General features: G+C 40.3%; 1 protein-coding gene across 25 annotated transcripts in view; it reads right to left on the bottom strand.

Annotated features, from left to right (window-relative positions):
* The window catches only part of PIKFYVE (phosphoinositide kinase, FYVE-type zinc finger containing), a 96555-nt gene that overhangs the window by 67913 nt on the left and 15895 nt on the right, over positions 1-12747 (bottom strand). For all 25 annotated transcript variants that reach the window (XR_014829127.1, XR_014829126.1, XR_014829125.1 and 22 more), the window contains 2 exons: positions 11505-11712; positions 9388-9477 (listed from right to left, as the gene is read on the bottom strand). Coding sequence is in view for 22 of the 25 variants with exons in the window: in XM_013984434.3 (XP_013839888.1) it covers positions 9388-9477; positions 11505-11712 (298 nt within the window). In the remaining 3 variants the exon portion in view is untranslated. The remainder of the gene's footprint in view (positions 1-9387; positions 9478-11504; positions 11713-12747) is intronic.

Raw genomic sequence — 12747 nt, 5'->3', positions numbered from 1 at the left:
CCCTGAGTACAGAGATGACATTTTAAATACAATACCAAAGCATCATCATGGGGAAAAAAAAAAAAACTGATACGCTGGACTTCATTAAAGTTAAAAAATTCTGCTCTGCAAAAAACAACATCAAGAGAATCAGAAAACAAGCCACATACTGAGAGAAAATATTTGGAAAAGATTCCTTTGACAAAGGACAGTTATCCAAAATATACAAGAATGCTTAAAACTCAACAAGAAGGAGTTCCCGTCGTGGCGCAGTGGTTAATGAATCTGACTAGGAACCATGAGGTTGCAGGTTCAATCCCTGGCCTTTCTCAGTGGGTTAAGGATCTGGCGTTGCCATGAGCTGTGGTGTGGGTCACAGACATGGCTCGGACCCGCATTGCTGTGACTCTGGCGTAAGCCGGTGGCTACAGCTCTGATTAGACCCCTAGCCTGGGAACCTCCATATGCCACAGGAGTGGCCCTAGAAAAGGCAAAAAGACAAAAAAAAAAAAAAAAACCTCAACAAGAAGAAAATAACTCAGGGAGTTCCTCTTGTGGCGCAGTGGATTAAGATTCCAGCTGCAGGAGCTTGGGTTGCTGTGGAGGCATGGGTTTGATCCCTGGCCCAGTGCAATGGGTTAAAGGATCCAGCATCGCCACAGCCGTGGCATAGGTCTCACACAGCTGCAGTTCGATTCCATTCCTGGCCTGGGAACTTCTGTGTGCCACAGATGCACCAATTAAAAAAAAAAAAAAAGGAAAAGAAAAAAGAAAATAACTCAGTGGAGTTCCCGTTGTGGCTTAGCAGGTTAAGAACCTAACTAGTATCCATGAGGATGCAGGTTTGATCCCTGGCCTTGCTCAGTGGGTTACAGATCCTGTGTTGCCTCAAACCACAGTGTAGGTCACAGATGCAGCTCAGACATGGCATAGCTGTGGCTGTGATAAAGGCTGGCAGCTGCATCTCCGATTCAACCCCTAGCCCGGAAACTTCCATATGCCACAGGTATGATCTGAAAAGGAAAAAACAAAACTCGATTAAAAAAAAATAGATTAAGAGTTCCCTGATGGCCTAGTGGGTTAAGGATCCAGCATTGTAACTGCTGTGGCTCAGGTCACCATTGTGGCACGGGTTCAATGCTTGGCCTGGGAACTTCCAGGGAAGCCAAAAAAAAAAAGAGAAAAAATCTAAACAGATATCTTACCAAAAAAAGGTATCCAGATGGCAAAGAAGCATATGAAAAGATGTTCAACATCATCTGTCATTAGGGAACTACAAATTAAAACAAGATACTTTCAATTGTAACAACATGCCACACTATTATGGGATATACACAGTGGGGGAGGTTGTGGGGGCAAAGGGTTTATGGAAACTCTCTGTACTTCCCAGTTAATTCTGCTATGAACCTAAAACTGCTCTATAAAGTGAAGTTTCTAATTTTTTTTAAGTAAAGGACAATGATGTCTGCAATTTACTCTCAAATAATCCAGGGGAAAAAAGTATTGTATGAGTAACAAAGCAAATGGGCAAAATATAAATTATTGAACCTCAATGAAAAATACATGCAAGTTTATTTTAGTCTCTTTCTTCCAAATTTTCTCCAAGTATAAAATTTTTTCAAAATAAATAAAAAGTGTAACTCCCAACAGCTTCCTACCTCACTCAGCAAAGGACAAAGTCCTCGCAGTGAACCGTAAGCAGGATTTGCTCCTGGTACACAGGACGCCTTGCAATTCACTGTCAGCCACTTTCCCTTTCAGGAATTCGCTCAACCCTGTTTGCTTAGGACACTCCTCTACTCCTCTGCTTGGCTTACTCCCTCACATCCCCAAGTCTTTGCTCAAATGTCACCGTGCCATGAGGTCTTTTCTGATGACACTATTCAAAAGTCCAACCTCAGGATGGGATTAAGATGACGGAATAGAAGGACTGGAGCTCAACTTCTCTCCTAAAAACAACAAAATTCACAACTAAAGACTGAGCAATCTCTACCCAAAAAGACCAGAAACCTTAAAAAAGATACCCTACTCCCTAAGAAAAAGAGGAGGCCACATCAAGAGGTAGGAGGGGTGATTTCACGATATAAACAACCCCATACCTCCTGGGTGGGAAGCTCCACAAACTGGAAACTAACTGGTTCACAGAGACTCACCTACAGGAGTGAGAGTTCTGAGCCCCACATCAAACCCTCACATGTGGGGATCTGGCACAGGGAGAAAGAGCCCCAGAGCATCTGGCATTGAAGGCCAGTGGGGCTTGTGCACAGGAGCTCCACAGGACTGGGGGAAATGGAGACCCCACTCTTAAAAGGCGCACACAGACTTTCACGTGCATTGGGTCCCAGGGCAAAGCAAAGTCTTCATAGGAAGCTGGGTCAAACCTGACCGCAGTTCTTGGAGGACATCCTGGGAAAACAGGGGTGAACGTGGCTTGTTGTGAGGGAAGGACATTGAAAGCAAAGCTCTCGGGAATATTCAGCAGCTTGCCTGTCTCTGGAGGTGGCCATCTTGGGAAAATCTGGCCAGACTCCGCACCCTTCAGTCAGCTGCTGAGAAGCCCCTGGGCAAACAACAATCCAGGTGGGATCACAGCCCCACCCCTCAGTACACAGGCTACCTAAAGGCCCCTCAGGCACACAGCTGCCTCTAATCCCATCCAGAGACTAAGCCCCACCCACCAGAGGGAGTAGAATCAGCTCCTCCTACCAGGGGGCAGGCATCAGTCCCTCCCATCAGGAAGCCTACACCAAGCTCCCCATACCGACTTCAGCCACAGGGGGGCAGACATTGGAAGAAAGAGAGGCTACAACTCTATTATCTGTAAAAAGATCACCACACCGAAAACCTATAAAAATGAAAAGACAGAGAACTATAACTCAGATGAGGGAGAAAGGAAAAACCCCAGAAAAACAGCTAAGCCATGAGGAGATTCTCAACTTCCAGGAAAAAGACTTTAGACTGTTGATACTGAAGATGATGCAAGACGTTGGAAATAAACTGCAGGCAAAGATGGATAACTTACAGGAAACACTGACCGAAGAGATACAAGATATAAAACTTAAACAAGAAGAGATGCAAGGAGTTCCCGTCGTGGCGCAGTGGTTAACGAATCCGACTAGGAACCATGAGGTTGCAGGTTCGATCTCTGCCCTTGCTCAGTGGGTTAACGATCAAGCATTGCCATGAGCTGTGGTGTAGGTCACAGACGCGGCTCAGATCCCGCGTTGTTGTGGCTCTGGCGTAGGCTGGTGGCTATGGCTCCGATTTGACCCTAGCCTGGGAACCTACATATGCTGTGAGAATGGCCCAAGAAATGGCAAAAAGACAAAAATAAATAAAGAAAGAAAGAAGAAGAGATGCAAAATACAATAACTGAATTAAAAAATTCACTAGAGCAGCTAACAGCAGAATACAGGAGGCAGAAGAACGAATAAGAGAGGTGGAGGACAGATTAGTGGAAATTACGGATGCAGAACAGAAAAGAGAAAAAAGATTGAAAACAAATCAAGAGAGTCTCAGAGAACTCTGGAACAACGTGAAATGCACCAACATTCGTATCATAGGGGTGCCAGAAGGAGAAGAGAGAGAGAAGGAGACAGAAAAAATATTCCAAGAGATAATAGCCGAAAACTTCCCTAACATGGGGAAGGAATCACTCACTCAGATCCAGGAAGCACAATGAATACCATATAAAATAAACCCAAGGAGGAACACCCCAAGACACATACTAATCAAACTGACCAAAATTAAAGACAAAGAGAAAATCTTGAAAGCAGCTAGGGAAAAGAAACAAATAACGTACAAGGGAACCCCAATAAAGTTATCGGCAGATTTTTCAACAGAAACTCTGCAGGCCAGAAGGGAGTGGCATGATATACTCAACGTGATGAAAGGAAAAAAACTCCAACCAAGATTACTCTACCCAGCAAGGCTCTCGTTCAGATTTAAAGGAGAAATCAAAACCTTCACAGATAAGCAAAAGTTGAGAGAATTCAGCAACCCTAAACCAGCCTTACAACAAATACTAAAGGAACTTCTATAGGCAGAAAAGAACAAGAGAAGAAGGAAAGGAAAAAGAGCAGCAAAAACAAATCCAAAATAATTAATAAAATGGCAATAAGAACATACATATCAATAATTACCTTAAATGTGAATGGACTAAACGTCCCAACCAAAAGACACAGACCGGCTGAATGGATACAAAAACAAGACCCATATATATGCTGTCTTCAAGAGACCCACTTCACTTCTAGGGACACATACAAATTGAAAGTGAGAGGATGGAAGAAAATATTTCATGAAAACAGGGATCAAAAGAAAGCTGGGGTAGCAATACTCATATCAGACAAAATAGACTTTAAAAGGAAGAATATTTTAAGGGACAAAGAAGGACATTACATAATGATCAAAGGATCAATCCAAGAAGATGATATAACAATTTTAAATATCTATGCACCCAACACAGGTTCACCACCATATATAAGGCAACTGCTAACAACCTTAAAAGGAGAAATCGACAATAACACAATCATAGTGGGGGACTTTAACACCCCACTTACAGCAATGGACAGATCAACCAGACAGAAAATCAATAAGGAAACGCAGGCCCTGAATGACACATTAAACCAGATGGACTTAACAGATGTTTATAGGACATTTCATCCAAAAGCAACAGAATACACATTCTTCTCAAGTGCACATGGAACATTCTCTAGGATTGATCATATCCTGGGCTACCAATCCATCCTCGGTAACTTTAAGAAAAGTGAAATCATATCAAGCATCTTTTCGGACCACAAAGCCATATGACTGGAAATCAACAATAAGAAAAAAACTGCAAAAAACACAAACACCTGGAGACTAAACAACATGCTACCAACAACCAATGGATCACTGAAGAAATCAAAGAGGAAATTAAAAAATAACTAGCAGCAAATGACAACGAATATACGACACTCCAAAATCTATGGGACGCAGCAAAAGCCGTTCTAAGGGGAAAGTTAATAGCAATACAAGCCCACCTCAGGAAATAAGAAAAAGCCCAAATTAAACAAGCTAACTTTACATCTAAAGCAGCTCGAGAGAGAAGAACAGACAAGACTTAAAGTTAGTAGAAGGAAAGAAATCCTAAAGATCAGAGCAGAAATCAATGAAATAGAAACAAAGAAAACCATAGAAAAAGATCAATGAAACCAAAAGCTGGTTCTTTGAAAAGATCAACAAAGTTGATAAACCCCTAGCCAGACTTATCAAGCAAAACAGAGAGAGGACTCAAATCAATAAAATTAGAAATGAAAAAGGAAAAGTAACAACAGACATCACAGAAATACAAAGGATCATAAGAGACTACTATATGCAACTATATGCCGATAAAATGGAAAACCTAGAAGAAATGGACAAATTCTTAGAAAAGTACAATCTTCCAAGACTAAACCAAGATGAAATAGAAAAGATGAATGGACCCAACACAAGAACTGAAATTGAAACTGTGATTAAAAAACTTCCAACAAACAAAAGTCCAGGACCAGATGGCTTCACAGGCAAATTCTATCAAATATTTAGAAAAGAGCTAACACCTCTCCTTCTGAAACTATTTCAAAAAATTGCAGAGGAAGGGATACTCCCAAACTCATTCTATGAGGCCACCATCACCCTGGTACCAAAACCAGACAAAGATTCCACACAAAAAGAAAACTACAGGCCAATTTCACTGATGAACATCAATGCAAAAATCCTCAACAAAATACTAGCAAACCGCATCCAACAATACATTCAAAGGATTGTACATCATGATCAAGTGGGATTTATCCCAGGGATGCAAGGGTTCTTCAATATCCGCAAATCCATCAGTGTGATACACCACATTAACAAATGGAAGAATAAAAACCATATGATCCTCGCAATAGACGTGGAAAAAGCCTTTGACAAAATCCAACACCCATTTCTGATAAAAACCCTTCAGAAAGTGGGCATAGAGGGAACCTACTTCAACATGATAAAGGCCATATACGACAAACCCACAGCGAACATCATTCTCAATGGTGAAAAGCTGAAAGAATTCCCACTGAGTTCAGGAACAAGACAAGGATGTCCGCTCTCGCCACTACTCTTCAACATAGTTCTGGAAGTCCTAGCCACAGCAATCAGAGAAGTAAAAGAAATAAAAGGAATCCAAATTGGAAAGGAAGAAGTAAAACTATCGCTATTTGCAGATGACATGATACTATACCTAGAGAATCCTAAAGACTCTACCAGAAAACTCTTAGAGCTCATCCACGAATTTGGCAAAGTCGTAGGATACAAAATCAATACACCGAAATTGACAGCATTTCTATATACTAACAATGAAAAAGCAGAAAAGGAAATTAGGGAAGCAATCCCATTTACCACTGCATCCAAAAGAATAAAGTACCTAGGAGTAAACCTACCTAAAGAGACAAAAGACCTGTACTCTGAAAACTATAAGCCACTGATGAAAGAAATCAAAGATGACACAAATAGAAGGAAAGATATACCATGCTCGTGGATTGGAAGAGTTAATATTATCAAAATGACTATACTACCTAAGGCAATCTACAGATTCAATGCAATCCCTATCAAATTACCAGGGACATTTTTCACAGAACTCGAACAAAATATTTTAAAGTTTGTTTGGAAGCACAAAAGACCCAGAATAGCCAAAGACATCCTGAAAAAGAAAAATGGAGCTGGAGGAATCAGGCTCCCCGACTTCAGACTCTACTACAAAGCAACAATCATCAAAACTGCATGGTACTGGCACAAAGACAGAAATATAGATCAGCGCAACAGGATAGAAAGCCCAGAATTAAACCCACGCACCTACAGCCAACTCATCTATGACAAAGGAGGCAAGACTATACAATGGAGAAAGGACAGCTTGTTCAATAAGTGGTGCTGGGAAAACTGTACAGCCACATGGAAAAGAATGAAATTAGAACACTCCCTAACACCATACACAAAAATAAACTCCAAATGGATTAAAGACCCCAATATAAGACCAGACACTATCAAACTCTTAGAGGAAAACACAGGCCAAACACTTTCTGACATAAACAACAGCAACATCTTCTCAGATTCACCTCTCAGAGTATTGACAACAAAAACAAAAATAAACAAATGGGACCTAATCAAACTTCAAAGTTTCTGCACAGCAAAGGAAACCCTAAACAACACAAAAAGACAACCCACAGAATGGGAGAAAATCTTTGCAAATGAATCGACTGACAAGGGATTAATCTCCAAAATTTATAAACACCTTCTGCAGCTCCATACCAAAAAACAAACAACCCCATCAAAAAAATGGGCAGAAGATCTGAACAGACAGTTCTCCAAAGAAGACATACAGATGGCCAAAACACACATGAAAAGATGTTCAACATCACTCATTATTAGAGAGATGCAAATCAAAACCACTATGAGGTACCACCTTAGACCAGCCAGAATGGCCATCATCCAAAAGTCTACAAACAATAAGTGCTGGAGAGGGTGTGGAGAAAAAGGAACCCTAGTACACTGTTGGTGGGACTGTACGCTGGTGCAACCACTGTGGAAAGCAGTATGGAGAATCCTCAGAAAACTAAACATAGAACTACCATTTGATCCAGCAATCCCACTCCTGGGCATCTACCCAGAGAAAACCATGACTCACAAAGACACATGTAATCCAATATTCATTGCAGCACTATTTACAATAACCAAAACATGGAAACAACCTCAATGTCCATCGACAGAGGAGTGTATATGTGGTACATATACACAATGGAATATTAATCAGCTATTAAAAAGAACAAAATACCAGCATTTTTTGCAACATGTATGGACCTAGAAACTATCATGCTAAGTGAAGTCAGCCATACAATGAGACACCAACATCAAATGCTATCACTGACATGTGGAATCTGAAAAAAGGACAGACTGAACTTCTTTGCAGAACAGATGCTGACTCGCAGACATTGAAAAACTTATGGTCTCTGCAGGAGACAGTTTGGCGGGTGGGAGGATGTGCTTGGACTGTGGGATGGAAATCCTGTGAAATCGGATTGTTATGATCATTATACAACTACAGATGTGATAAATTCATTTGAGTAATAAAAAAAAAAAAAAAAGTCCAACCTCCTCCCCTATTCTTTGTTCAGAGGAATACGCTATACTCAGACTACCTAGTTTGTAGGTACTTAATAACTACTTGAAAGAATAAATTGAAAGTATTTTAAACCACAGTGAGTCAGATGTCTAGTTCTTTGGGTTTGTAATTACTTACCAATTAATTTTGTAATAATGAAAGTATGTGCAGTGGGGAAGTGTGGATGTTAGTAAGATTAAAGAGAAGAAGGAAGGAGTTCCTGTTGTGGTTCAGTGGGTTAAGGACCCAATATTGTCTCTGTGAGGATCCGGGTTCGATCCCTGGCCTGACTCAGTGGGTTAAGGATCCAGACTTGCCGTAAGCTGTGACCCACAGGTCATAGTTGCAGCTCTGATTGAACCCCTATGCCAGGAACTTGCATATGCTGCAGATGCAGCCATAAAAAGAAAAAAGGAGAAAGTGTGTAGGTATAGAACAATTATGGTCAACTATTTCAAAGATATTAGCTAAGAGGAAAATAAATTCAGAATATAGATAATTAGAGGCGAAACAAAAAACAGAGGGGCTTATTTTTAATAGGTAAGAACTGAGTTTGTTTAAATTCAGGCAGCAAGGATTCAGCGAGGAGAAGTGGAAGATAAGGCACATTAATAGGTAACTACTAAAAAATTGGTAAGGAATGACAACCAGGACATAAGTGAAGCACCAGAGGTGAAGAGAAAAATGAGTTCCAAATGTATCAAGGTGGTAAGTGGTGCTAATTGCTGAACAAGTACCCTTCTGTTTACCGTCCCTCTTTGCTATGTAACAGAAAGTGAGATCACCTGCTAAGCCAGAAGAAACAGGGGGTGAAGGTTCCAAAATCTGAAGCCAGTAGAGAAAAGTGGAAAAGGGTCACTGAGAGAATGCAAGCAACAGCTGACCAGCAAAAAGGAAATATTTTAAATCAGCATGTAGAGCTAAGAAAGTCGGAAGTCCCCACTGTGGCTCCATGGTAACAAGCTTAAATAGTATCCAGTATCGATCCCTGGCCTCGCTTAGCGGGGTAAGGATCTGGCTTTGCTGTAACTGTGGTGTAGGTCACAGATGCGGTCGGGATGCCAGCAGCTGCAGCTCTGATTAGAGCCCTAGCCTGGGAACTTCCATTTGCCGCACGTGGGGCCCTAAAAAAAAAAAAAAAAGAAAATCTAGAGCTAAGAAAGTGTGTAACAATCAATCCCATCCATTTTATTTCTGTTTTTCTCATTACTATAAAAAGAAAGAAAAATCAGACACAGATACAGTGTTTTCATTTAGCAGTTTACCTATTTCGAGCAGGAGATTTGCCAGCATCCTCTTGAACAGATACGAGTCTTGTTGAAAGAGCAGTATTTGAGGAGTCTGGATGAATCAAACTAAAAAGAGAACAGGAAAATCCTGAAATGGTTTAAGAAAGTGGAGACAAATCCAATTTCAATAAAGTGCTTTAAAATTTAAAAGCAGATTGTATTTCTCTACAATAATGACCTTATGGGTCATTTTTGTTTTCTGCCTTTAGTGGAGATAGAAATGGGATGGTTTTTGTCCTAAAAATATCATATGTCAAAAGATAGAGTTTATTAAGTATATGGGGTGCCAATAAAATAATAAAATTGGCTGGATGAGTGACTTATAGCAAGCACTCCTTCTCACATCACATATACAAGACTGAAGTGCTTTTGGAGAGAAATCCCGAGTTGAAATATTTTATTCTCAGTCACCATAACTAAGGAGTTGCACTGCAGAGTCAAACAAACCTAGGTCCAAGTGCAGGCTCTACCTCTTATTATTCGTGTGACCTTGGGTATATTACCTAATCTCTCCAAACTTCAGCACCCACATCTGTCAAAAGGAGAAAGGAGTACCTACCACAGAGATACAAGAGCTAAAAGAGAATGAACATTAAACCTTTAGCACAGAACCTAAAATTAGTCTACCTTTGACATCTAACCTGCATCTCTCAGGAAGCTTTCAAACCTGGTTTGTTTTATTAAGTTGCACTTTCCAATTCTGGGCTCACACAACAAGGCCAGGCATCCACATGGTACTGCTTACCCTCTACTTTTTTTTGTTGTTCCTTAAATATAGAATCGACCTTTAAAATTTATAAAGTATATGTATGGTATAAAGAATTACGATGCCACAAACACCATTGCACCCATTGACGAATTTAAGAAAAAGCACGTTAACACCAACTTTGAAGTGCTTGTTTCCCCCCCAAGTCAAGCCCATTCCCTTCCCGGCCCTCAATGAAACTACTGTTGTAAATCTCATATTCCTCACTCTCTTCCTTTAATTTACCATGTTTGCATCCCTGGACAGTGTACTCATTTTGTATATTTTTGAGCTTTCTATAAATAACCAATGAATATATGATATGTGACTTTTTCTCCTGCACATTCTTACATGTTGAATGCAGCTATAATTCATTCACTTTTAACTTTTGTCTAAATTTATTGGTTACATACTAATTCTTCACTCCATTAAGGGGTAACTGAGAAAATAACTTATCAGAAAGATGCCAATTAAAACTTCAAGCCCTTTGATATGGCCAGATTTGGTATTACACATGAGAAAATTACTTAGGTAAAGAAAAACAATCAGAAACTGATGAACAGCAGTTCCTGTTGTGGCTCAGTGGTTAACGAATCCAACTAGGAACCATGAGGTTGCGGGTTCCATCCCTGGCCTCGCTCAGTGGGTTAAGGATCCGGTGTCGCCGGGAGCTGTGGTGTAGGTTGCAGACGCGGGTCGGATCTGGCGTTGCTGTGGCTATGGTGTAGGCTGGCAGCTACAGCTCCAATTAGACCCCTAGCCTGGGAACCTCCATACGCCGGACGTGCGGCCCTAGAAAAGACCAAAAAAAAAAAGGGAAACTGATGATTCTAGGATTTGAATTCAAACAATTCCAGGTAACTTCCAAGAAAGAGTTAGTAATAGCCTCCACTCCCAGACAGTATACTTACTTAGCCACACAAAGAAACATGACATGTTGAAGGGAAAAAAAATCTAATTTCATTTGCAAATACTATGAAGACAAATCTTATGAGCATCTACCTTTTCAAAGAAAGATATATTAGAAATTATTAATCTAAATAACTTCTGTTGCTTATTCAACAAATATTATCAAGATCATACTTGTCATACACCGTACTGGTGCCATGCACAGAAGAATAGACAAGAAAGATAAAGTCCCTCCTCTTGTGGAGCTAACTTTCGAACTAGTCAATACTATCACTATCCATAAACATCTTCTTTGATTCTTCCTGAGGCAAACCGGGGGGGGGGGGAATGGTGTACCTTCAGGAAATAATTCAAAGAATTTAAATGTTAAAGCACTCACAGGTCACAAGGCCATCAGTACTTATCAAATATAAATAAAATCATATTTAAGTAACAGTACCTTTGCCAGGCAAAATCATCCTCTAAAAATATGTTGCGGCTGGCTTTTCGGCTCCCTACAGGTGTTCGTGGTTCACTGGGATCAAGTACAGACACAGAGGAAGTGGAATCTGAAAGAGCATTCAAGTCTTCGCCAATGGAATTACTGTCTGTGGAATGAGCATAACTTAAGGCTATTTTTCTACAGTATGTACAGGCTCGGAGGTCCCCTAGGAAGAAAAAAAAGACAACTAAGGAAAAGGTAACTAATATATTACTTAAGAGAACATATTAAGTCCTTGGGTTAATAGTTAATCTAGTAACAGGGAAAGTAAAAGACTACCAAAAAAGATATTTTTAAAAAGTGAAGTGGAGTTCCTGTCGTGGCTCAGTGGTTAACGAACCCAACCATGATACATGAGGACACGGGTTCAATCCCTGACCTCACTAAGTAAGTTAAGGATCTGGCGTTGCCGTGAGCTGTGGTGTAGATCGCAGACGCAGCTCAGATACAGCATTGCTGTGGCTGTGGTGAAGGCCAGCGGCTACAACTCCAATTCGACCCCTAGCCTGGGAACCTCCATATGCCATGGGAGCAGCCCTAAAAAAACAACAACAAAAAAAAAGTGAATTAATGTAGTTAGCTCTGCTATATATTTCAAAAATAATCATTATGATAAATCCATCCAAATTACCCCAAATATTTATAACAAGAAAATTTGACTCAATGTACCAGAAAACTCTGCTTAAAAGAACACTTCTTGGGAGTTCCTTTGGGTACAGGGGGTTAAGCATCAGGCACTGTCACTGCAGCAGCTCAGGTCACTGCTGTGGCACCGGTTTGATCCCTGGCCTGGGAACCTCCACATGCCATGGGCATGGCAAAAAAAAAAAAAAAAAATTCCCAAGGTTCTGAAAGTGAAGTTAGGGATCTATCAGCAACAACAGGTTCAAGAAAAAAGAATTTTTTTTAACTGAACACATAAACCAACACAAATAGCAACAACACTTTTTCCCTAAGTATCAAGGAGGTTAAACGTTATTTAGATCTCTATGTGAAGCCGTGAAGAATGGCGTCCACAAGGTGGCATGGTTTTAAAAACAAACAAAACTGGCTTACAAACGATATGAAATATGAGGGGGAAAACCATAAAGGAAATTCTTATAGTTAATGTTAGGATGGAAATACAATATTCTTGGGAAGACAAACAACAAGGTTGTTTAATAATTTCAAATGCTGGATTTTTTTGGTTTTGGATGCAGTT

This window comes from Sus scrofa, chromosome 15 (genome assembly GCF_054392235.1).
Source record: "Sus scrofa isolate SSC_HxYL_T2T_F1_AM1 chromosome 15, Sscrofa_HxYL_maternal_Yorkshire_Landrace_v2.0, whole genome shotgun sequence".
NCBI lineage: Eukaryota > Metazoa > Chordata > Mammalia > Artiodactyla > Suidae > Sus > Sus scrofa.
The sequence above is the reverse complement of the archived record's forward strand: the minus strand, read 5'-3'. Positions and strand labels throughout refer to the sequence as shown.